The following is a 26,973-nucleotide window of genomic DNA, read 5'->3' on the forward strand; positions in this document are numbered from 1 at the left end:
TTATAGAGTTTCTACTAGGCACAGTAAAAGATTGACTCAAATCACGGGGGAGGATTTGAGGAGGAAATTGTGCTTAAACACAACTAGAGAACAGAGAAGAACTGGAAAAGCAAGATTAACATTCTTCAGTGACATCTTCAATTAAATAATATACTTTAGTCTGAAGTGCAGTTTTTGGTATGGGCAGGAAGATTTACTAATGCAATAGACTACTTGTCATTATTAAGTTCACAGCATATTCTTTTCTCCTGATGAGCTGAGTTGCTTTCAAAGAAACACTGAGCTAAAAAAAAAAAAAAATCCCTAAACAGCAATCTAGTTCTTCATTAATTTCTACTTTAATCTCGAAGTTACTATCCAGGATTAGAATAATTTACAAAAATGAATCGTTTCAGCTGTGTAGTGTTTCAGAAACGTTACTGAGCTAATGACCACACAGTGGTCCTCCTGCCTACTGTTAATTCAGGATCAGTGCCTGGTCTAAAAAAAGACTTTGAAAACAAGTGAAACGAGCAGACCCACCACATGTTCCTCATACTCTCAGTAACTAGCTAGTATGCCTGAGAATCAGTTACTGAATACAGTATTTGTATAACAGTTCCAGCTGTCATCATATAAAATGGTCATGAATATTTTAGTGTGTTACTCAAGCAATGGTAGAACAAAGTATCATACAGCCCAATTATTTTATATAGCTTGGGTTTAAGAATTGAAGGGATTTAAAACTCATCAGTTGAAATGGTGATTCATGATCACTGTATGGATTTAGATAAGGCCACTCTCCCCTCCTCCAGCGAAACCTTTCTATACGGTAACATCTGGTAACTCCAAGCAAAAAACATTCTTGTGGGAGTTAAAAGGTAGTTGTCATTGGTGGTTCATGCACTAGTGAAACGTATGCAGAAGTATATGCAAATCAGTTGTGGGAACATTTATTATAATGATGCATGTAGACAGAAGCACATGGTATAAATGGTATCACGACAGACTTCATTAGAGACTGTAGTGATAGGACAAGGGGTAACGGGTTAAAACTTAAACAGGGGAAGTTTAGATTGGATATAAGGAGGAAATTCTTTCCTATTAGGGTGGTGAGGCACTGGAATGGGTTGCCCAGGGAGGTTGTGAATGCTCCATCCCTGGCAGTGTTCAAGACCAGGTTGGACGAGGCCTTGGGTGATATGGTTTAGTGTGAGGTGTCCCTGCCCATGGCAGGGGGGTTGGAACTAGATGATCTTAAGGTCCTTTCCAACCCTAATTATTCTATGATTCTATGATTCTGTATTTGAAAGAACTATTTAAACAGGCTTTCCTTGCTATGTCAGTACTGTTGCTGGGTTGAGGGAGTGATATGTTCCATTTAAAGAAAGGGTAAACATTTTTCTATTTCTCATATATTGTATAGTATATATTTATTTATACTAGTAAATAAATTATCAGGAATACAGTAACAAGAGGAGATTACAGTTTTGAAATATTCTACTGATTTTCAATTCTGAATGCAGGTTCGAGTGTATCAATTCTTATAAATAGAGAAGTCCTTGAAACTGTATGAGTGAAGAAAGATTAGATCATTCTTTGGCTTCATCAAGTCTGTAAATTATTATGGATCCAGTGACTTCATAAAATTTTCAATGCATGGCACAAAAAATTCAGGACAATATCTTGGGCCTGTACCAAGTATACATCAGTACCCTTATATGAATAAGGTTCTAGCAGTGACTTATCCGTTCTTGAATGTTCATTCTCTGTGGGGATACATCTAGTTGTGGACACAGACATGCGTTGTCTGGGAGGTATACCATTCTCCTGACAAAATGATACCCACTTCATTTCTTTGACATTCACTTGCACATTTGCATAAGAAAATGTTGTTCTGGAAATGTTTTGCTCCCTGCATATGAAACTTATTCTGAAATGTCAGAATTGTTCTAATTGGTAGTAAGGCTTCTTATTTAGCTGTTTTTTCTTTCTTTCTTTTTCCTACAGCTGGAAACTGTTGAGCTGGTGAATAGAATTCCTCCAGTCCCACCTGTGAGTCCTAGATTAGGCGAGATTCAAAATGTTTCTCTAAGGATTACTCCAGATATTGCAAATGGAGAAATAGGCTTTACTAGCAATCTTCCAATTATTCTTTCTGAGCCAGAAGATTCCCCTGCTACAGTGGTAAGTGATATTGTCCCTTAGTATAGAACATTTATTTAGATGAGCAAAGTTTGCCATACTCAGTGTAACATTTGAAAGTTAATCGAGAAAAATCCTTCCTCTAGTTCTGCTTGATCCCAAATATTCCCCTGCTTTAAACAGATAAAGAAACTGCAAACAAACAAAAAAGGCAAAAAAGTGCTTGTAAAGCTAAGGTCTGAAATAATCTGTTAGCCATTATCAGAAAAATAATGTTGAGCTTTGCTTTCTCTCTGAGCATCTAAAACTGGTTAGGTCTTGATCATTATAAGGAGCTAAAGATGCTGCAGAGAATCTCTCTCACCAACTGCAAAGGTAGTAATGATACTGCTCCTAAATTTCATGTAAATGTCTGTATCTTATAGCTGACTTACATAAATGTGAACATGTCATTTAGCTTGCTGGGTGTGTTTTCCAACAGTGGTGCTTTTTAGGTTTCTGAGAACCTGTCGTGGTTTAAACCCAGTCAGGTAACTTGTTCACTCACTCCCCCCGTTCTTTCCCTCCCCCTACTCCCGGAGGGACGGAGAGGAGAATCGAAAAGAATGCAACTCCCACGGGTTGAGATAAGAACAGTTTAGTAACTAAGGTATAACACAAATCACTACTGCTACCACCAATGATAATAATGATAAAGGAAATAACAAGGGAAGAGAATACATCATCTCACCACCAGCCGACCGATAACTTGCCCCCCCAGCCCGACCAAGCTCCAACCGATACCTCCTCCAACCCTGCAGTCTCCCAGCCCTTCCGGCTAACTCCCAGTTACCTCCTGGGCATGACGTGCTGTGGTATGGAATACCTCTTTGGTCAGTTTGGGTCAGGTGTTCTGTCTCTGCTTCCTCCTGGCTTCCCCTCCTCCTTGGCAGAGCATGAGCCTCACAAAGTCCTTGGCCAAACCAAAACATCATTGTTATCAGCTCTGTTCCCGAGCTGAAAGTCAAAACACTGCACTGCACCAGCTACCAAGGAGGAGAAACATGACTGCTACTGCTGAACCCAGGACAGAACCCAAAAAAGTATTTTCAAGAGCATTGCCACCCATCTGGGTGCTTCAGTCCCAGCTTGAGAAACATTTTTTGAAATGTTTTTTTCATACATTTTCTCTGTTTCCCCTAGTTGCCTTCACTGATATCTTCCCACAAATCCTGAATCAGATAACTTGTTTCTCATTCTCAGGTTAAAACTGCTGATTTCCTTAAGCAAGTTTCCTTAAGCAGATTTCCTCTGTACTATAACCACCAGAGTAAAATTACTGTAGTTACATTTAAACCCTAGGTTGTGTCTTGATGAGATTAAATCAGTCCCTTTTTGTGTTTATGGTTGCTTAGTGATTTGTCATATTAATAATCTGGCTTGTCCACTATATTTTAAGTGGTTAAAAGTATATACTTTTGTTGATATGCCATCTTTGATTTCACATTTTATACACAGGTATGAGTAAAAAAAACTATCTGGTTTTACAAATCACAAGAAACTCATGTGTTTCATAGGTTTCCATTGCATTGCATCGAGATGGGACTGATGGCCAAGCAACTGTGTTCTGGAGTTTGAAACCCTCTGGTCTCAATCAAAAGGCAGTAACACATGATGATATAAGTCCTTTTAATGGATCTGTTGTTTTCTTATCTGGACAAAGTGATACTACAATCAACATTACTGTTAAAGCTGATGATATACCTGAAATGAATGAAACAGTGTTGCTAACTCTGGACAGGTATTTTACCCTAACCTTTTTCATATATATCAGTTGTAATAATGAATATCTAACAAATTAGTGCAGCATTAATTAGAGGCATTGCCTGTATTGTGTTTATAAGTGCCTGAATGAATATTAGGCCCTTGATGCCCTGTGTATGGCTTCTTCTTTGACGGCAGATCAATGGAAGAAACTGTGTGGTATTTATTATCTAATTTTGTTGATATTTTGATGAAAGTAATGTCTGCTATTTAGAAAGTTCTTTCAGATTTGATCTTTAATTACAGCTGTTGGTTAAAACATGTATCTTCTCAGAAAAGTAATATTCAGTGAGATAATGGGGAAAAATATGAGTAGAAAGCAATACATAACTGTGTTTCTGACAGAAAAAGATTTATAGCTAGGGTATTGTTGCATAATTGGATCAGGTTTTTGTTTGTTGGATCTGCATGTTCAGTATTGCTTGCTCTTGGTAATTAGATACTTCCTCACAGCTCTTGGCTTCCAAAATATTCCAGTGTGACTATCACTACACTCTTTGGCTACAAAGAGGGCGATGGTGTTTCTGAAGCACAGTGTTTTAATCTCCCTTCTGTACGAGATTAGCATTAAAGGATAATTAAGGCTGTAAGAGACCTCAGGAGATGCTTTTATCTGTGTGTGAACGCTGCTCAGAATACTTAAATTAGTTCATATCCAGGGCTGTATTTCCTCTTTGATTTACTAGAAGGAGAATCTTGGCTGCATCTTCTGTGCTGCTTCCAACAATTTGGTTGTCTGTATAGTTTAGAAATACCACCACTTCTTCTACTACCTGCTAGTAGTCTAATATACATTTTTCCAATTTTTTTGGAAGCATACTAATAGGGATCTGCCAGTTGCAGCATCTGCATTGAACATCTACTACTTATACAGTCCTTATCTTATGCAGAAGTATTCTTTTCTTATATAGAAAGCACAGACTAGTTCTTGGAATTTTCAACACCAGATATCCATGTTGATTACATACTAGCAAACCAGCAACCACCCTCAAACTGTTGCTCATCCTGATTTGGAAAGCCTGGTTTTTGATCATCATTCTATCACACAGAAAAAATGTTATTCCATTACAGGATTGGCCTGCTTCTGCAAAAGCTGGCTGTGGGATACATCTAGTGCAGCATGAGTTATTTCATTCTACCATGACTACTCCCTGCATTGGAAAGACAGTCCTGCTCAAGACAAAAACAAATGGAGACTGCTGACAGCAGTTCTCTGCTTTCCTTCCTGTGGATGAAACTGCTTCATCCAAAGGAGTTAATTAGAGTCTCTGGCACAAAGTGAAACACTAATAATGAAATTGTGGAATGGTTTGGGTTGGAAGGGATCTCAAAGCTCATCCATTTCCAACCCCCTGCAACAGGCACGGACACTTTCACTAGACCAGGTTGCCCAAAGCCCCATTCAACCTGACTGTGAAGAAGTTGTGTATGGTGACCAAAATATTCAAGTGAAAGGGTAGGAAACAAATAAGTAGATAGAGGAAGTGGACAGCATAAAAAAAATAACTTTTCAAGTTCTGACAGCTCTGTGTGTGGAACTACAGCTTTCTGCTGCTCATTCTGAGTAGTAAGTCTAGCCTGTGTCTTGAAAACAATAGCTGCAATGATGATTGAACTGGCAGCTGAACAAACATAACCAGTGTTCTGCCTTTACTGTGTATGGTGGAAGCAGCAGGTGGCTGGTAAAAAGTGTACCAGCAGTAAGCAGCTTTCCCGCACTTGGCAAGGTCAGAGAGTGAAGTAAAGAACAGGTCATCTGGCCTGTAGAAAAAAAGTAAGCAAGGAGGAGATAAAGTCTGAACTTTAGACCTGGCTAGTGTCACTCAAGGCTAAGAGTGAAACCTGGCAACTTCAACATTAGCAGAAGCCAAGAATTACATGATTGCAAAGATCATCCTTTCAGCACTGGAGATGACTCTTCAAATCGATGTTGAAGAATACTGGCAGGGTTATGTGTGTAAGCCTGTGGTATTGCCTTCTGCACAGTTTCTATTTTGTGGATGAACAGAAGATTTCAGTTTTCAAGGGCTGGGAGCCAGCACCTCACAGCAGTAGTGAATTAGCATGAAAACAAAAAGGCACTGTGCTGTGGATGTGCTTGTACTGTTTTATAAATTGTAGCATAAGTCAGTAGGAAAATAGAACATGTAAGAACCTTAATGGAACCAGAGACATAGACATGTGTTCATAAGCATTCTATTTACTGCAATTAGTAATAGCATGGATAAAATAATAAAAATAATTAGTTTTAACAAGGTTATATTATTTACAACTCAGTGGTGTTGTTAAGGCATTTTACATTTTCAATGAGCTTTGAAAGAAACTAAGCCATTAAAAACAGTATTTTCTTCCTTGCTCTATGGCTTCTGTCTGTAGGCCATAGATGTTAAAAATAACTCTAAATTCTGTCCACAAAATGGAGGCCAATGTATATCATGAAGAATATGCTTCCAAAGAAGTCAGATAAGTAATAAATATGAAAGACAATCCTGTACCTGCTGAAGCTTCTTCATATTTTCTTTCTTTTGGAGCAGCTCAGGCTGAACGCCTGCCCATATTTGAATAGGCCTGCATTGAGACCAAACATAAATAAAACTATATGTCTGTAGTGAAATTTGTATAAGAAAGAAGAGGCCTTGGTCTTCTTATTGAATGTGGGTGGAACAGGCTATGGAAATTATATGCATGCTTTCTGAAAGCATATATACATACTAGCTTTGTTCAGTTTACCTGGTAACCACAAATAGAAATCACTTTTCTAAGAATCTGGTTGTTGTTTTTGCCTTCTGCACAGCAACTTCTGTTGGCAGTCATCTCCCCCTCAGTACAGTGCAGATACACAACTATCAATTTGTCAATGGGCACAAGTGAAGGGCCAGGACCTCTATAGCATGCAGGTTGTGTTTGCTGACAGTGAGAGCTTGTGGACCTTGGGATCTGCAAACAGCAATATACCAATACATTGATTTTAATTTGTGAAAGTGATAATCCATGAACAGGTGACTGTTGAAATTGTCCTTATGCTCAATTTTTTTTTCTTTGAGTCATGACTCATGTGATTTTGGATACCAAAACAGATTCATATACATATGTTGAAACATAAATCTTGTTTACTATATGTAATAAAGCAAAACTGAAGCAAGGTAATGGGGGGATTTTTATAGTTCTAGTGATTTCTGTGATGTGATACAAGGCTTAAATTGTATCTTCAGTAAATTTAGAGAATAGATTTTTTTTTTTTAATTGCAAAAGCAAAACACAGGTTTGACTGTTTCATTGTGAGATGTCAGTGTAATGTTTTAGTTTTTAAGAGATTATTTCATGACAAAAAATTAGCAAATCATAGAAGGCCCGTTTAAAGCAGTGCATACTGCCTATGGTCCTTAATTCAGAGCTGAAGTAATATTTACATCTTTTGGGTTGCTGTCTGCACTGGCATACAGGGAAACACTAATATGCTGTTTCACGGAGCTGAGATTTTTCCTAACTTTGTGATATCCTGTGGTTAGTGTCTGTTTCAAAACTGTGTTTATCTTTCTTAAGTAATTTTTCTATTAAGTAATACATGTGATGCTATATGAATTAACTCTTAATTGTAAAACATTGTCTTTTTTCTTCAAGGGCTTGATCAGACTTTTGTCTGAATGTTTAAATAAGACCTTTTTCTAGAATGTCTAATTGAGTGCTGCTCAATAACTTTTATTAGTTTTAGAAGAATAACAATATCTCCTGCTATGAGTAACAAAAATTAAATAGCCTCCAAAATTAAATAATTGTTGGATTAAACCTGGAGAGAAGGTGTTCCCTCTGATGAGAAGCAGTGTGGATTTTATAATGTAGCAAATCCTACTTTAAAGCTAGGTCCTGCCCTTAGTTAAATCAGCAGATAATCCTGAAAAAATTGAAGAAGGGTTGAACATTGACTACAGATCTAGGAAGCATATTGAGTCACATTCCACAGGCAATCAGAATACACCTTTTCTGAGATACCCTGATAGAAAGGAAAGTTTTTAGAGAAGAGTGTTTTTAAGAGTAAGAGTAACAGCAATACAGATTCACAATTGCAAATCAGTTTCTCAGGTGCCTTTCAAAACATTTGTTTTCTGGAGAATTCCAAACCTTAGTTCAAAGCTATCAAATTTGACGACATTGCATCTGCTAATAATTCTTATTTTATTTGCAGTGGTGTTTTGTTGATAACATTGAAATTGACATGTTGCTTTAAACTTAGTAGAAATCTTCTTTCTGCTATTTTGTAGTACTCTATGCATAAAAAAAAAAGTGCAAGAAACATTTTGAAGCTTCTGTTAGTTGTCCTAACTAATCTGTAGTTCTTGCTAAATAACAATTAGTTGTTTTTTTTTAATAAATGATTTCCCTAATGAAGAGTAGTTTCACATGAGATATGTTATATGGGAACTGTTTTATTACAGCTGTTTCATCACAGAAAGCACAGTTAAACAAACACTTTGAGATTGCATTTCTTATATCAGCATCATAAACATTGCCAGCGCTTATGCTGTCTGATAAAATGAAATTTCATGTCAACAGATGGTCATTGTACAGAAAAAAGTTAAGCTGAAGAGAAAGAAAGGCAAGTGGCTTTCCCAATGAGAGAGAAAGCTGCTCACAAAAAGGACATGGGGGTACTGACTAACATCTGAACATGAGCCAGCTTGTGACAGTCAGCCAAGAAGGCCAACAGCATCCTGGCCTGTATCAGCACCAGTGTGGCAGCATGGCCAGGGCAATGATCATCCCCCTGTCCTGGGCACTGGTGAGGCCACACCTCGAATCCTGTGTTCAGTTCTGGTCCCCTCACTACAGGAGAGACATTGAGGTGCTGGAGTGGGTCCAGAGAAAGGCAACAGAGCTGGTGAAGGGCCTGGAGCACAAGGGTAATAGGGAACAGCTGAGGGACCTGGGGGGGGGGGGGTTAGTCTGGAGGAGGGAAGGCTCAGAGGAGCCTTATCACTATAACTACCTGAAAGGAGGGTGTAGGCAGGAGGAGGCTGGTCTCTGCTCCCATGTAATGAGACATAAGACAGGAGGAAATGGCATCAAGCTTCACCAGAGGAGGTTTTGATTGGGTATTAGGAGCAATTTCTTCACAGAGAGGGTGTTCAGCTTTGTTTGGACTCATGCAGTGAAACTTCATAAAGCTGAAGGATCATTTATTTTTGATATGCCCTGTCACTTTCTGAAGGATTATGTCTTAGCTGCTTAAACTTATACATACATATCAAGAACTCACTTGACATAATGGCTTGTTTGTATTCTATGTTGTAAATTATATTACTAAGAGCTTAGTGATATAATTAAGTTTTAGCATTAAAAGCAGTATAATAAAAATCTAGCATAAATTTTGGCTCTGGAATTTTCTCTTTAATCTTTTCATTGTATTGATGCTTTGATGGTTCTGTAACACTTCTGCATATGTTTCTGAAAGAAAGGAGAATGTCGCAATATATAGTCTTTTAAATCTAGCCACATTGGAAATCAAAGAGAAATTTCCATTAACTCAGATCTCTTAAAAGAATGAATAGAGCAGTGTTTTTGCTTTATTTTCTCAAACTTTTGGTTAAACTCTTATTTCTACTGAATTCTGAATCTGAGTTCTTTTTTGAGACTAATGAAGTCAGTATGTCAGTTTGTAAATGCTGTGGTAATCCATTTACAGTATTTTGATAGGAGATACAGGTTTTATATGTAATATATATTTTATTTTAGATTAAGAAAGACAAGTTCATGGTTGCCATTGCAGAACAATACTGTCCTTTATCTGACTTCTTGTTTATTGTAAGTGCGTGGCCAAAATGGACCAATTAAGAGATTAGCAAATACTCTTTTCTTATTTTTGTATTTTTGTTTATTATATTTTTATATTGCTATTTTACTTTGATAATTTGGTTAATTGAAAAATTGTTAAAAATAAAGTTTGATGTAATTTAGTGCCAAAATAATATTTCATATGTACTCATTGCAACTCCCACTGTGCTTGTCTGCTTTTGTCAGTTACTTTGGCAGATTGATGAAGCAACACGTCGTGGAGGCATGTAGATGCTTTATATTTTTTTAAAGAAGGGCTATTTATAAATCTGAGTTTCTGGTGCCGTTGTGTGCAGGCACAGAGGCTGGCAGTAATCGAGCTCTTGGAGGAGTGCTTGGTAGGGTGAACCATGAATGGGTCTTGACATACTGAATTGGTCATGGCATCATTTTTCCTAAGTGGGAGCTGCCCACTTGCTCCCATTTGTAAACAGGAAAATGCCAAGCAAGTAGCATTCTCATAAAATGAATGCTATAAGTGTTTGGAAAGGAAAAAGAAAGCTTTATGTTTTCTTTTGTGTGGTTTGGTTGTGTTTTTTTAATTATTATTATTCTTTTCTAAGATTAGTACCATTGAAATTGTAGCAAGTGGCACTTTTCCTTCCCCCATCCCCTTTCTTTATTTCTTTCTTTCTGTGTTGACAGGGTAGAGACAGAAAGGTTTGTCGTGTACTTTGGGTAAGTGCAGTGAACTGTGGTTTGTCTTCAGTGAATCAATACTTTGTTTTATAAGTGTTTGCTTTGGACAGAATCTGCCTTTATCATTTCTTTTCCCCTCAGGAATCACGTCTTCTGCATCTCATCAGACAATGCATGCTTGCCCTTTGGTGTTTCATTTGATGGCATGGAGTTATTGCTTGAAGGTGTTTCTTTATTTAGGATCTGTGAATGATGAAAGTTATGAATGCATGGCTTAGTGTTTGATATTGAACCGTTTGATGCAATAATGGATTAGTTGTTTTAAACTGCCAGAAATACAATTTGCCCAAACTAAATGACTGAACTGACTGGAATTATAAAGAGGTTGTTTTCTGTAGTTATCTTGTTTTTTAATAACCTACGTTTAGTTTATGTTAACATAAGTTATTGTGTCTGCTGACTTATTTTTTATGTACAGTAAACATGACTTTTTACCTTTTTAAAAAGGTATTTCCTATTTTCCATCTTGTATCTTCAATTTAGGCTTTGCTGCAAGATACACTGATGTTTAACTTGGGGGGGGTGGATGGGGGTGTCCCAGTTATTTATGGAGTGTTTGTGGAAACAGTTCTGGAACTGATTTCAAACATTGGCTATAATAGATTACATTTCTGTCTATATGGAAGAGTGTTTCATGAAAGTCTGGGTTGCTGTACAGTGAAACCATAAATGTATTTATAATATGTTGGACGAAGAATTCGTTGACATTTTCTTCAGGAAGGAGGGAAGATGCTCAGAAATCTAAATATATAAACCACCATATAATAAGCCATATCCAAACCGTCAGTCTCCATTCTTCAGTAATAGTCCTGGCATTTTTTATGCGGTGAACTTAAAACAATGTAATTGAAAATTACCACATCTGAGGAAGTGAATGCAAGAAATGCACAGGGTTTCCTTCTTCTGTCAGATATGGCCTGTTCATGTCCATGAGTAAGACCAGGATGGTGTGGCAGTAGCCCAGGGTGAGAAATCCTCCCCCAGGAGGAGCTCTGTCTGATCATACCTGCACCCTTCACCACAAGCTTTTAGGTGTATAGATTTTAGGCGTATACAGGGTTTGTGAGTAAGGGAGGAGAAGAGGAATAAGTCTGAGCTACTGACAGTAGGTCCAGCACTTCCTAGAGCCAGGCTGGGACCCTACAGGTAGTAGGAAAAGTAGGTTAACACTCATGAAATCCACATTATTGAGGAGCAAGTCTCTTCCTATTTGTAGCAGTAGTAAATCTTGTGGAAAAGGGTAAGAATATGTAGTTGTCAATGTAATTTCAGTTTGTGTAAGTGATTTTGGATTATCCCTTATATTTTGATCCATATGCAAGGTAATACTAAATGTGACTCTAACTTCTTGCTGCCCATTCTGTATCTTTTCTTGTTTGTTTTGTGGGTGTCTGATAAAAAACCCCCAAATTGCCAACTATGAAAACTAGTCAGAAAACAAAATTTCTTTAGAAGCGAAGGTTCTCCTTACAAATGGATAAAACATACTGATATGTCTTTCTTAATTAATATTATTATTTGCAGGTAATTGTTTCAATAATATATTTGTAAAATTGATCAATATTCTGATGTCCTTCACACAGGTGTGTCTTTATTTGCGAAACAATAACTGCCACTCAAAAAACCCTCTTGCCTTCATTTCTCAGGGTTAATGTGGAAAATCAAATACTGAAATATGGGTTTACTACCTGCGAAATTATTATTTTGGAAAATGATGATCCTGGAGGATTATTTGAATTTTCTCCCTCTTCCAGAGGTCCCTACAGTATCAAGGTAGCTATCTGAGTAGTTTCCTTTAATAATTATGGATAACGTAGCTTGAGCAGAGTGCTAGTAAAAAGCTGCATTTCCTTTCTTACAGGAAGGGGAGTCTGTTGAACTGCAGATTGTCCGCAGCAGAGGAAGTCTCATAAGGCAGTTTCTACGCTACACTGTAGAACCAAGAGACACTAATGAGTTTTACGGAAGCACAGGGATTTTGGAGTTTAAACCTGGTGAAAGAGAGATCATAATTACTCTTTTGACAAGGATGGATGGGATTCCAGAGGTAAAAGTTAATATTTTTCTTTCTTCAAATTGTGTTCACAGGCATATAAAACACAGGCAAATATATAGGAACACAACACATGTGTAATGGTTTTTCTGCAGAATGCCTTCCCGGAGATATCTGGATGAACAGAAGATGTCTTTGGGTTTAATGTCCTCAATGGATTTTTTTCTGTGAATTCGAATGTTTCCATATTGAATCCATATATGTTATCTATTATATTGTCTAGTAAAGAGTGCCATTGTTCACTTGAGCTGTGTGGAGAATCACTTACTTTTTTACTTCTTCTCTAGTAATTGTCTGCTGGTTTCACTCAGTGCTCACCAGTCTAGCTAATATTTGCCATACAGCTACATAGATGCTATGCTGGTTTTAATGTCCCTTGAAGCATTATCTGTGAGTGTTTTTCAGGAAATAGATAATGCACAAAGACCCATTAGACTAACAAAGCAAGCTGATACATTCTTCTTGAATTAGCTTGCTGCCAATGCTTTTAAAATCTTTGCTTTCCCTGTTATAAAGTCACGAATTAACAAATATGGAAAAAAATGCATTTCAGGAGCATTTCAAATATACTCGCAGTGGTGAATTGATTCTAAGTGATTCTAAGTTAAGTACACAAAATAAGTCCTTGCCTACAATAATGATAGATTTTTTGAGGAAATGGTGCTAGCAGAGATAGATAGCAATTTGTTACTATTTCTTTGTTCTGCTGGCAATGTGCAAACACGTTGTGCATGTAGAAAGTGTGTGTGATTTCCTTTTGTTTAAAATTGTACCTCTTTCTGCCAGGCCAGGTACTGTGGACGTTTGCCCATTTGTTTTGGATGTGAATACTGAACATGTCTTTTTGTTCTAACTGAGTTTTCCATCTTCTAGCTGGATGAGATATATTCTGTAGTCCTCAGTGGCTACAGTGAAATGCCAGGCAAGTTGGGGAATGCCACAAGGGTCAATATAACCATTCTGAAGAATGATGACCCACATGGTGTTATTCAGTTTCTACCTGATGAACTATCAATAACGATAAAGGAAAGCAAAGGAGAAATCGTCCACGCTGGTAATTCTATTTATTAGAGTTACTGCTTTATCTGCTCCCTGCCTCTGCAGGGCTTCTGTTCCCCATTTCACCTCTCTGACTAGTCTTCACTCGGGAGTTTCCATAATGGTACAGTGCTAGCATGAAGTGCGGTGGGCCTGAGAAGCCAGAGGGATCAATCCAGTAAAAAAAATGACTAGAGAATATGCCAGGCAGGAGGGACAGGGTATTGATGTGTGTGCTAAGTGCAGCCTGGAGGTAGTAGCTCTGCTTGCAGAGCACAACGCATAGGGTGCTATGTGAGAGAAGAATAGAGTTAAATATTCATATTTAAAATAAACTATCTGGGGAGACCTTAGAGCAGCTTCCAATGCCTAAAGGGGCTACAAGAAACCTGGAGAGGGGCTTTGGACAAGCGCTTGTAAGGACAGAACAAGGGGGAATGGCTTTAACCTGACAGAGGGGAGATTGAGATGAGATTTTAAGAAGAAGTTTTTCCCTTTGAGGGTGGTGAGGCCAGACTGGACAAGGATGGGGCTTGGAGCAGCCTGGTCTAGTGGAAGGTGTTCCTGCCTGTGGCAGGGGTTGGAACTGGATGAGCTTTAAGGTCCCCTCCAACCCAAACCATTCTATGATTTTGTGATTCATGTGGATGACTTCAATTTATCTATCTCTTTTCAATTATCAAATATATTTACAGGCTTATAACAAAAAACAAATTTGAGCAAGTTTCGACTGCTTAGATGTTCTATCTTTGTCCGTTTGTACAGTGCTCTTACCTATTAGTTTTGCAAGAAGTGGATTTACTTATTTCCTTTTTCTTCGTTTCAGCTTTGCTGATCTTTTTCATTTGAGTTCTTCTGAAAATGCACTAACTGTATATGTTTGATTTTTTTAGCAGCATACAGAGTTATAAGAAACCAAGGAAACTATGGCAATGTTAGTGTGTCTTGGGTTGTTGACCCAGCATGTACCAATGACATCTATCCAGAGCAAGGGACTATTTTCTTTGATAATCTGGAGTCTTCAAAAAATATCACCATTTACTCACTGCCAGATGAGGTAAACATTTTTACAGTGTTCTTGTGTGAGTATATGGGCAAAGAGTAAATGCTAGAACATTACAATTTAAGGAGAAAGAAGGGATGTCTGTGTTTTAAAAGCCTGATAAGTATTTGTAGGGAAAAGCAAAATACTTGGGTAATACTGAGATTACTTCAGCAAATCAAAAAAAAATTGAGAATCCATGCATACCTATAAATAAAGTTATAAGCAGAGAGTAATTGAATGTGGTTAAATTAAAGATAATTAATTTGAATAAAACCCTTATTTTGATAGCAGAAATCCTAATTTTAATGCTGATATTTTTGAAGTAATATAAGAAAGAATGCAAATGATTAATAATAAATAAAGCTGTGAGAGTAAATTACATGTATCAGAAGGCGGAAACTTTTAGATAACTTCTAGTTCATCTGTACAACAGAAAAAACCTATTACAAGGACTTATTAAGTAAGGGGACTTATTACAAGGATTTTACACTGTGATGATTTCTGTCTTATGAACTGTCATTTGACACACTTGAGGATCAGTAAATAAAAACAACACTAGGAAATGTCTGTTTTGTTAACCCCCTTAGCTGTGCATTTTAATTAATTAATTGGTTTGTATCTAAGTAATTAATTTGGTGATGCTTTCTCCTTCAGGTACCTGAAGAGATGGAAGTATTTGTCATCAGCTTATTCAATGCTACTGGTGGAGCCAGGCTGGGCAATATAACCAGTGCAATTTTACAGATTACAAGGAATGATGATCCCATTTATTTCGCAGGTTAGATATTACTGGTTTTATGTAGAATACATATGCTACCTCAAAGAGATTTTATTGACAGACCAGGTCATTGAGTCCTAATCCCAATGGAACTAGTGTAAAGCATTTTTATGTTTGTTCTGTTGAATTTGTATTGTTTCCTTCAGAACCTTCTCTTATTTTATTATTCACTTTGTTGATACTGGGATTGGCTAGGTGGCTAAGTACAACAATATTCTTTTGTACCTACAAGTGTTTCCATGCGTTTTCCACACATGCCTTCTGTTTCACAGAGGAGGAGCATCCTCTTTGGCAGGATTAAGAAAAAGGGCCACCACATTCAAGGAGCTCAGGCTTGAACTCAGATCTGTTGCTTGTGTGTTTTCAGAACCCCTGACAGTGAGCGTTAAAGAAGGAAGTGTTGCAAACTTCACAGTCCTAAGGAATGGATCTGCAGACGTCACTGTTGCTGCGCAGTATATTACTGTTAATGGAGATGCAACAGCTGAAGAAGGAGACTTTGTTCCTAGTGGAAAGGGGAGTGTCATTTTGTTCAACGTTGGAGAAAGAGAGCAGAACCTATCTGTGTATATTAATGATGATGATATCCCTGAAACTGATGAAACATTTTATATCTTCCTTTTGAATTCTACAGGTAAAAGTAATGATTTGATGTCTGTTTAGTAACTTTCCTCTTTTCCCCCACTTGCAATTTTTTTACCAGCTCAGTCTTATCATAAAGCAATATATAAATGCCAGGTATTAATAAGCTTTGCTTCAGTATTTCTATACAATTACTGCACCCATACAATGTGTTTGGATTTTCATCTTGAATTTTATAATTGGAAACAAAAATCAAATGATACAGCTGAAACCTTTCCTGCAAAAAATAACTGGAGTGAAGCTCTCTTTTCAAATGTAAATACTCCAAATTAGATGTGTGTTTGACTTGACTACAGAAACATAAGACTAAAGAATGTTAGTACTGCAGCAGTCTTAAGAAAAGAGTACTTATTTTAGATTTTTGTTGTGTTCCAGCGTATACTACACAACTGCCTGATTTTTGTAAAAACAAACAGAAGTGCCTTGTTTTAGAGGAAAACCTTTTAAATCGGTCTCTTTTATTTTTTGTATTAGTGCAATGTAAGCATACTTTTTTTTCCAGTTTGACATTGATTTAAAAGGCTTAATCTACAGAAAAATGTGTGATAGAAATTACGCAGTGTATCACAAGTAAAGAATGGGTTTATTATCTTAGAAATAATGTCTTTTTAAATTTTTTTTAAGTTTTCATTTAGCAGGAAATGATGGAAAATTATTCAGCAAATTCCTATTTTTGAAATAGGTATCTTCTGGAATAAAGATCATTGATAAGAAAAATAAGTTAAGTATAAAAAAACATTTCCTGGGGTCTGCCTGCTTAATAAAGACCCTCCACCTCTAGCCCTCCCAAAACTGAAGGTTGTGGCAGAGTCATCTTGAGGTGTGTTAGCAAATTTTAATGATAAACTGTCCTTCAGTTGCTATTATTCTGTAGCTGCAAGGTAATAACCAGCTGTGAATGCACTGCATATCTTTGCAGTGCAAACCAAACCCGAACTGAATATGTCATCAAAACAATGTGTGAGAATTGAAGGGGCTGTAATTTAGTAAAGAAAAGGAAGACTATTACAATTAGCCATAAGACTATACCATCACATTAGAGTACGTTCACAAAGTAAAATACCTACCAGGGACTCAGTTTGGGATGAGGAACTGTAAAATTATATTTCTTCACTTAGACATGCATATGAAGTGTCTTGGCTCTAATTTCTATGATGATCTAGAATTCAAAGTTAGTGAGACTAAGGGAGTGCTTCAGGTCACACGAAAGCAGACACCCTGTGGCCTATCTGAATTGCTCACAAGGCTTCACTGATCTTGAAGTGCATCTGCCCTAGTAGTCTGTGGCAGACAGCAAGAGAATTATGGAGAATTTTTATCAATTATTTGAGTATAAAGTAGTTTATCTGTTTGCTGAAGTCAGCTAGAATTCACTCTGGTATCCAAAGTGAACCTTATGGAAATTATTGGGCAAAGCCATTCTTTTTCAAATTTTCTCTTCAGTGATCTCTTTCCACTTTACTAGCTTTCTTCAGGATCTACTGATATTTTCCCTTACTGCTTTACTGGGAGCAGATGATGTCTTCCTCCTGTCACACTGGTCCTACAATAATGGGTAGCTGCAGGTTCCCTTTGAAAGGAGGAACATGTCATAATGCAGCCTCACTAAAATCACTAAGAATACAGAACAATTCTATACACATTCCTGGAAGAAAAAAAAACAAATAAATTCTTTCTGTGATCTGCTGCATATACTGACCTTGGTTGTTACAACCCTTTTGAAAATCATGTTGGACAGTATATACAGGTGTATGAAATTAAAGCAGTGAACACATTGTGTACTTTGGAACAAAAGCTAGTGTGATGCTCTTAAATAAGATAACAAGTGGGATGGGAGTGGAAAATAGTATACATCTGTGAACATATGGAGGGTGTTACAATGTCCGTATAGTGCTAATACACATAAGTCCTACTACCTTCCACAATGTGTCACAGGTATCTTGTATTTTTCCTTTCAAATAGGCTGGGATATGGGTTTTAATAAACTCTTAGATATTGTCCTTAGCCTGTGTTTAATTTAAGTGCGGTATTTCTATTCTAGGTCTAAAGGAGGGCTGGGATTTCTGAATACAAGTCTGTGTCTTTTAACTTGACCAATTGGTCAAACATGAAATACTACCTCTCATACAACCATTTCTGCTCAGATCTCTGGTCATGTCACATATTTTTTTCCTGTCTTGCTCTTTGCACAAGATGCTGCTGAAGTACTTTTATTCTTATTTGCCTGTTACCAAATATCTCAATTATTGGTTTTCACTCATTGTTTTTTCCACTGTTAATTTCTTTGTTTGCATAAAAACAGTGTGAGACAGAAACACCCTCAGTGTTCAAGTTCCTTCCATTTCTGATTTCAGTTTTGGTAACATTAATCACTTTTTTTTTTTTTTAGGGGATACTGTTATCTTCAAGGCTGGAGTGGCTACAGTTATTATTGAAGCAAATGATGATCCTAATGGAATTTTCTCCTTGGAACCTTTAGAGAAGGCAGTGGAAGAAGGCAAAAGTAACAATTTTTTGTAAGTAAACTTCAAATAATACTTTGTACTTTTAGCTGATGTATGTGGCACTTTATGAATAATACTTTGACCTAATCCCACACAAGTTTACTTTGATAAAAATATATTAAAGAAAAAAATTACCAAAGTTTGGATTAAATGATTTGTAAACATAATGAAGACATCAATTGTATATTATCAAGTAGAGTGTGCATACTTAAATGCATACAGAATTTAATGTTAAAATGTAAAAAATAAGACTTTTCTATCTTGTTATTGTTATCTTGTTATAGTCACAGTAGACTTTAGATACAGAAGAATCTAGATGATCGACCAGAATATAACTTGGACTAACAGAGAAGTAAAAAAACTTTTCAAAATTCAGATAGATATTGTTGTGGTGTTAATTTCTTTTTGCATCCTACTTTGAAGCTTTTTCCTACAAATGACCTGTATCACTATATTCCTTCTGTTAGTTTGGTTTTCTTCTATCTGTTATTTACAGATGGAAGTCTGTACTCAAAGTCCATATGTGGCATTCTTCTAGACTGCAAATACTCTTCCCTAGTCTGATCTCTGAAAATATTTTCCTTCCAGACACTGGAATGTATTTGGGAATGGGAAGGGTTAAGAAATGAGTTTGTTTCTCATCTTACCTTGTTACATTCCAAAAAGTTGGGATGTCATTACAGTTTGGTAAAAACACTGAGTTTTCATTAAGAAGCTCTAGACAGAATATAAAATCACGATCAGTGTGAACAGATAGGGAAAGCAGTCTTTTTGCATTCAGCCTCTTTGTACAGGATTTTTTTTTATTATGCAAACAGGAGCACACTTTTTCTAGGTACAGCACACTGTTAATAAACTCAGTTTTTATTTATGCTGCCGTTTGGAAACTGCTAAAATTAACTTATCAGGGAGCTATGAAAAAAAATACTGTTTTTATTTACTATGTTCTTAACATGGAATAACCACAGATTTCTGAAAGACATAGGGTGTAATCTGAATTTGATACCAATATAAGAAAGAGTTTAAGGACACTTGGTGGTTAAAGGGAGAAATGTTTGTGGTTAAATGTAGATAATCCTCTTCCTTGTCCAAGGTTGGCCAGGTATATCAGTTTTTAATATTAATTTGCTGAACTGTTGTACATTGGAATTTATTATTTACATAATAAAAACAAGGCGAATGTATGTTTAGCTTAACGGTGCTACTTTGCATGGACCTGTGTTGGTTAACTTTTTTCTAAAGTGCCTGTGGTATACCTGGAAGTAGAATTCTACTGTGAAATTGTGGGCCTTCAAAGATGATTGTTTATTGTTCATGCCTGTGTTTATTTTTCACAGTAACCCAGAATGTTGTATATTATTTTTCACAGTAAGGAATATTAATTTAATTGTGTTTTCCCTTGTTAAAGAAAGCTGATGCATGCCTGCCAGGATGTTCACTCTTTCTGTGTCGCTGAACAGGGTTCTGAGACACAGAGGACGCTTTGGCAATGTTTCATTGACCTGGCAGCTGTTTGATAATGACTCTGCACTGAGGCCAGGAGAAGAGTTCTATGAAACATATGGGACTCTGTGCTTCATACATGGTGAAGGATCAAAACCAATAACGCTCCATGCTATTTCGGATGGAATTCCTGAGTTCAATGAATTTTATGTTCTAAAGTTGGTGAATGCTTCAGGTATTGTCTTCTATTATTACCAGTCCTTTAATATCTGATAGGAAAGAATTATGTTTAATCAATCAAAACAAAACCAATCCTGAAAAGAGCTTTACCTTGAATCATATCTTGATACCCTGTACTTTTCTGGTAAGGTTTTAGGGTTTATTTTTCATTTAATCTGAACTTAGATATATGAATGCAGTTATTCAGTTCCTGAATTACTGTTACACACATTTTGGTGATCTGGCCTTAAAAAAGGATGCCTCCTTGTGATTTCAGAGATGTAGATCTTCATGTACTTGAAGACAAAGTAAAGCTATTAGAGGCTATGCATGTTTACCATGATGGAGTTTGGTTGGTCTGTTTGTTTTTTCTAAAGGAGGTAAAACACTTTTTGTTACCACTTCATATGACTTAAACTACAACTACCACAGGCCTGCTACTGAGCAGGGTTCCAAATCTGCTGGATTCATTTCACCTCAGTACTATTTATGGTCTTCTGTGCCCAGACAAAACTGAAAATATGTGTTGACCTTTCCTGTAAGTGAAATCCATATGTGTGTACAGAAGATTTCATACCTATGGTCAGTACATCACTGCACATGTTGAGCATAGAGGCTCTATATTCACGTTATGATTTTGTATCATGAATTCTTACTTTGAAGAGATGACTTGGTAGGATGGAAGTACTTGACAGCAGTTTTAGTATGCAACCTGGTTTTGTAAGGTATCTCTGCTTCTGTTTCAGAGGCAATGGTCCAAATTTTGCCATTCCATATTTGTGTAATTCTTGGAGTAATATGAGTAATATGAGAACTGAATTTGGCCCCATGTTTGTCAAATGAACCAAAGGTAACCTGTCTGACTAATATGGAAAAGTTGGAGGTAATCTTTTTTCAGCTGAAAGGCAAAAATGTATGTTTTGCTGTTAAAAATTACAGTCTGCTTTGTTTTCTATGAAAATTGTCATATAGTCTTTTTAAAATGATACAGTTAAATTATATTAGTGTTAAATGAGAGCATTTTCTATGATTTCAGAGGCTCTTTAAAGATTTGAGCCTTTTTTAGAAACGCATTTTATTAAAAAATCTTACAGTACGTAGCAACTTTTTTTCAGACTGTGTTCAGACCATTAACCTTTGCTCTTTCAACTTCCATTATACAGGTGGATTTCCTGGTCCTGGAGGTCAGTTGTCTGAAGCAAGCCTTGCTGTAACCGTGATGATCCCGTTCAGTGATGACCCTTTTGGAGTCTTTGTTATAGATCCAGAGAGCCAGGACACAGAGATAGTGGAAGATGTTCTTTCTGAAGATGATCTTTCCTATATTACAGACTTCACCATCTGGAGACAACAAGGCACCTTCGGAGTTGTCCGTTTAGGTTGGGAAATACTGTCTAGTACGTTCCAAGCTGGACTTCCATCAATGGTAGACCTCTTGTTGCTGGGATCATTTCCAAGTTCAGTACAATCTCAGCCCCACATGAGGCGTCACCACAGTGGAACAGATGCTTTGTATTTCAGTGGAAAAGAGGATGCATTTGGGATTATTGGTCCAGAATACCTGTACAATGGAAATACTGGAATAACCAATTTTACATTTTCAGCATGGTTAATTCCTAACTTCAGTACTGATGGTTATGTAGTTGAAAAGGATGATGATAATGGGACCTTATATTATGGTGTGAAAATCCAGACAAATGATTCTCATGTTTCTGTAGTGCTTCATTATACAGCATTAGGATCCAATATGACATACATGGCTAGAGCAGCAGTCCTGAAATATCTGGATGAAAATACTTGGCTTCATCTTCTGATTACTCTGGATGAAAGTATAATTGAATTTTACATGGATGGAATTCCCATTGTGGGAGGAATGAAGAGTCTTAAAGGAGAAGCAATTGCTGATGGTGAGCCAATAGCCTGCATTATTTTTTAAATATGGAAATTTCTGCCATGTATAGAAGAGCCTAGCTCCTCTACAAGTGTATGCAAGATACTGAAATTATTATATCTGATTAGTTAATTGAGTGGATAGAAAATTCTGATTGTTTTCAAAAAGCATATGGAAACTAGAGCTGAGAAAGTTAAAAAAAAATCAGAATGGTAGCAAAGCTTGGATTACAATAATTTAAAAATTAACTAATAATTTATATTTATATATGTAGGCTTATCGTGTATACATACAGTTAAATATGTTTTGAAATTAATGATTTCCATAAGATTTACAGCACTGTAGTTGAAAACAGATCTTTTTCTCTCAGATTTTGGAAAGAACAGTTATCTATGTGTTTTAGACAATAGGAACGAGCTATCAGCTTAGTATACATGTGGAAAAGGCAGCTGTGATCATATGATTTGCTGAGTAGGATAGTTGTTTGGAGACAGAGAAATATTAATACTGTTGTAAAAATGTTTTGGAATTTGGTGTACATTCCTAAAGTCCGTATTCCCAGTGCACTAGAGGAAAAGCATGTCTGGAAGGGCTAATAAAACGGTGATAAGTATCATCAGAATAGATCCACTGTCCTAGTAGAGAGAGATAAAATGGGATCTGTTTAGCAAAACAAAAGCTGAGAGAGGTTGCAGTTGTGCTCTGCAAATCTCCAGTGGAAAGAGAGAAGTTTCTAAGCCCCACTAAATTAAGGGATGGTGACAATGTGCGGGTAGAACTAGTAGGTTAAAAAACTTGAACAGTGTAGGATGGAATGTTTGGCCTGTGATAATCAACTTGTAACACTGAAATGAGGCTCAGTGAATGCCCTGGTTTTGCATTTCAAGATCAAAAGGACTCCTAATCCAGGGATAATACACAGTTTACCACTGTTTTTTAACGATTGCAGGTATTCAGCCAGGTATTTATTACTTTGCAGAAATACAATAACATGAGGAAAATTGTAATTTCCTTCTCAGGTCCAGGAACAGTGAGAATTGGAGCAGGAATCAACGGCAGCAGTAGGTACACAGGGCTAATGCAGGATGTAAGGCTCTACGAACGTAAGCTAACACGAGCAGAGATTTATGAACTCCATGCAACTCCTGCGAAGAATGATGTCCACCCTATCTCTGGGTATTTGGAGTATCAGGAAGGAGAGACCAACAAATCATTCATTGTGTCTGCAAAGGATGACAAAGAGGAAGAAGGAGAAGAGTTATTCATCCTAAAGCTCATTTCTGTGCATGGTGGAGCCCGAATTTCACAAGAAAATGCTACAGCAAGATTAAGAATACAGAAGAGTGATAACGCTAATGGTTTATTTGGCTTCATTGGAGCATGTATTCCTGAGGTAAAGTGTTTATAAAGAAGATTATAGGTGAAGTTTTGAACTAAAAATCAATGGCAAGACCAATTGACCTGCATGGGCCCCTGATTTCACATTGTTATTTTTTTGTAGTTAAACAAAGTTTTTCCAGAATGTGGAAGTGTCTCAGTTCTGTTACTACAGCCTCTGTCTCACTGGCATTTACAACATAATTTTTAAAATTCCCCCAAATTATTTTTTAAGAAAATTGATCTTGTAGGGTAAACTGAAGGCATAAGTTTTTCTAGAAGAATATTTTTTCCTTTACTTCTGTCACAGCTGAGACTGGGTGACCAATTAAAATATAAGATTTTCTTATTTAGAGAATGGATTATTACAAACATTTTTATTTCATATTTCTGTGTTACATGATGTGTTTGAAAGAACTTTACCACAGGTCATCCAATGACAAGGTGTGATCTATTTTTCCACATCATTTGCTGCTGTAAGTTACAAGGTATAAATTGCATATGTTTGGTGTGAATTCAGTTGATACTGGCTGTGAATTACTTATCCTTTTTAAACATTATTTTTTTCTTTGGTGATAATCACCATATATGCAATCTATAAACTTCTTACTATTTTGGGAAGAATTGCAATAAATGTAATTAATTTTTACTTCTTTAATCAATTATAAAGGTGAAAGACATGATACCTGTTTCTGTTGGATTATTTTGGAAGAGAAATTTCAGAATACTTTCCAATTTGGGAACTCTCCTGACCTTTTAAGTACATTCTTTCTAACCAAAGTGCTTATGATGTGTTTGAAAGTAACCATCTTGCCTGAGTGATACTGGCTTTCAGTTTTGTTCAGTTTGCTTTCTACGTACCTACCATATGCTATGATTATAGATTTCTTCAGTTTCAAATGCCACTGATAATACTGTAATGTCACGGATCATCAATTGACCGTGAAGCAAAATTAAAAATTTATATGTCATGTTAATTGTTTTGCACTTATCAGACTTCCATTTCACCAGGGAAGTATCAGAGCTCTCAGTGATGATGCAGATACACAGTGCTGGTGTATCCATATTTTAATCGCTTTATGTGTGTATCTGTCTGCTAGGCAGCTGAAGGCATGTGCAGCATCTGCACTGTGTTATACAGAAGCTCTGAAATGTATCTGGGGCTTAAGATGGCTTTAGCCTGATTGGCAATTTTCAAATAAAATTATTTTCTATTTTAATTTTATGATCATGATTGTCTAAAACATATGGGCAGTATCAATACCTATTTTATTCCAAATACATGAAGTTGTGGACACGGGAGTCATGTTCTTTGTGAACTTTCTACTGTAGCACAGAAAATTTTTCAAAGTTTTTTCTGAATGATGTATTATAGTATAATGTCTTTTTTTTTTTCCATAGTGTTTCTAGTTGGGGAAAGGGAGAATCCAAATACTTCTTGACATTGTTGCTAGTAAAACTAAAAATAATTGACATTAATATAAAATTATAGTTCCAGTTGCTTTTGTCATGTACATTTCAAGCATACTGATTCTGTCTTTGACATGTAGTTTGGGAGGAAAGGTTGTGTCTGAAGCAAACAGGGTATAGTGCTGAAACTAACATGACAGCAATTTTTTACCTAAACATTTGAGAAGGACTATGGTTTTCCATGTTTTGTATATCTATTACTTTGATTTACATTAACAGTAACAAAAATTTCAATTTCTTGCTTTCCTCCAGACTGCCGATGAGGGTTCCACTATATCCTGTGTTGTGGAGCGTACAAGGGGAGCCCTAGACTATGTGTATATAAATTACATTATCTCACAGGTTGATTCCACTGGCATTAGTTACCCTGTTACCGATTTTTCTAACAGCAGTGGCACTATCACATTCCATCCTTGGCAGAGATCAGAGGTAAACCCTACCTTCCTATTAACTATTCATCCTGTTCTTTGCAAACCTGCTGGAAAACACCTTCTGAGGATGCTTGATGGCTTTTGATACCAGAGAGTGTTTTCTTCACATAGCTTTTGTTATGCTTTGCAGGGTTTTTTGTCCATGACAACTAACAAGTGATACGCTAGATGCTTATAGATCTGTGTGTATCTGTGCGCATCTCAGTTTAGGGGTCACCATGTGTGCACATGTGTTTGAATGTGCGTAATATATAAAACACTTTTACAAATATGTATGTGTTGGATTTATGTATATCCTTTTGTATAATTGAAGTGTAGATAGTCCTGGGCTGAAATAATGGATCCAGCTACTTTTGAAACTGGACAATTATCAGGTTTTGATCTGAGTTTTGAAACTTGGATTTATCTCTAGATCAATTAGATTAATTTCCAAATCAATAGACAGCAGCAAAGTTCACTGCTGTAATCAGGTGTCTTGCAACCACTGTTGGCAGTGCTTTTTACCTTTTACTTAATTTGTTTCTATGAATTCAATCCTGACTCACAGGACAGGAATTTCACATTTATTTGTAACAGATGTGTGACCGCAATACTGTAGAAAGTGAATGTGTGTTTTCTATTGATGTCTCTTTGGCCTTGGTTCCACTTTTATAACTCTGCTAAAGTCAGTATGCAGACTGACACCTTTAGAAAGGATCCCAGTGGCTCTACTAGAAGTGTGGATCCGGTCCCAGTTAAACAATGCAAGTGATTAGAGCTTGGGAAAAGCTTGTGATGTCTGAAAAGAGTTTGTTCATGTCACTGTTCATTCTGGTTTAATTCTCCATTGAATCATATTACTGCATTGCATACAGTCATATAAAGCAGAGAGGTTTTCTAGTCTGGCATGGATGAGGCCTCCCTTATTTTGTCTACTGTCAGAAGGGGGCTTGCTCTGCTGCTGCGTCGTCCCATTTATTGTTTCCCTATGGAGGACTTAATGGGCATGGCACTAAGAAACAAACCAGGAGCAGTTTCTCATCAGATGAGATACCCTAAGAGAATTTCCATGATGTTTGTAAGCTACTCATTCTCACACCTCTAAGTGCAGTCAGCTATGTAACCTTTTCCTTCTGTACGTTTGTCTACTTATATCACAGTATATAGAAAGCTGGAATTGTCCAAGGTCAGTACGTTAGCCTGTGCTAAGTAGGTTTATGTTATTTAATAGTATGATCTGCAATCTCAAGGTAGCATAAAAAGCTTGCTTTACTTGCTCTCTAATTGGATTAATCACTCTAATGTCTCTACAGAAGCACAATTTTCTCATGATTTTGAAATCCATCAGATGTAAAATTTTCAATTTTCATATGCTTATGTTAAGGCAGATAATAAATTATTGCTTGCTTGGTTATGTGTTTGTGTAATTTGAGGCACATAAAAAGGTATGCCTTCCATCTCTGGTAGCTTAGTAAAGTTGTTTTTGAAATGGATATTCTAAACATAAAATAGTATCGTAGAAGTTAGCTTACATTACATGGAAAGCAAAATTTTGGTCTACATTACTTTCAGAACAACACAGCAGATATAGCTGACTGAATAATCAAAGAATTTGAGGAGTTAAACAGGGTCATGAAACTCAAAAGTG

At 36.6% G+C, this 26,973-nt stretch overlaps 1 protein-coding gene across 1 annotated transcript in view; it reads left to right on the forward strand.

Annotated features, from left to right (window-relative positions):
* Positions 1-26,973, forward strand: part of ADGRV1 (adhesion G protein-coupled receptor V1) — a 280,088-nt gene that overhangs the window by 23,723 nt on the left and 229,392 nt on the right. Inside the window, exons 10-22 of the mRNA XM_057404316.1 lie at positions 1,990-2,166; positions 3,681-3,904; positions 12,102-12,228; positions 12,317-12,502; positions 13,382-13,562; positions 14,440-14,603; positions 15,246-15,369; positions 15,737-16,003; positions 18,401-18,527; positions 19,976-20,193; positions 21,341-22,084; positions 23,088-23,461; positions 25,168-25,344. Of these exons, the coding sequence (XP_057260299.1) occupies positions 1,990-2,166; positions 3,681-3,904; positions 12,102-12,228; positions 12,317-12,502; positions 13,382-13,562; positions 14,440-14,603; positions 15,246-15,369; positions 15,737-16,003; positions 18,401-18,527; positions 19,976-20,193; positions 21,341-22,084; positions 23,088-23,461; positions 25,168-25,344 (3,090 nt within the window). The remainder of the gene's footprint in view (positions 1-1,989; positions 2,167-3,680; positions 3,905-12,101; positions 12,229-12,316; positions 12,503-13,381; positions 13,563-14,439; positions 14,604-15,245; positions 15,370-15,736; positions 16,004-18,400; positions 18,528-19,975; positions 20,194-21,340; positions 22,085-23,087; positions 23,462-25,167; positions 25,345-26,973) is intronic.

Source organism: Pezoporus wallicus, unplaced genomic scaffold (genome assembly GCF_028554395.1).
Source record: "Pezoporus wallicus isolate ANWC-B61680 ecotype Strahan unplaced genomic scaffold, APGP_CSIRO_Pwel_v1 contig_4322, whole genome shotgun sequence".
NCBI classification, from domain to species: Eukaryota; Metazoa; Chordata; class Aves; order Psittaciformes; family Psittacidae; genus Pezoporus; species Pezoporus wallicus.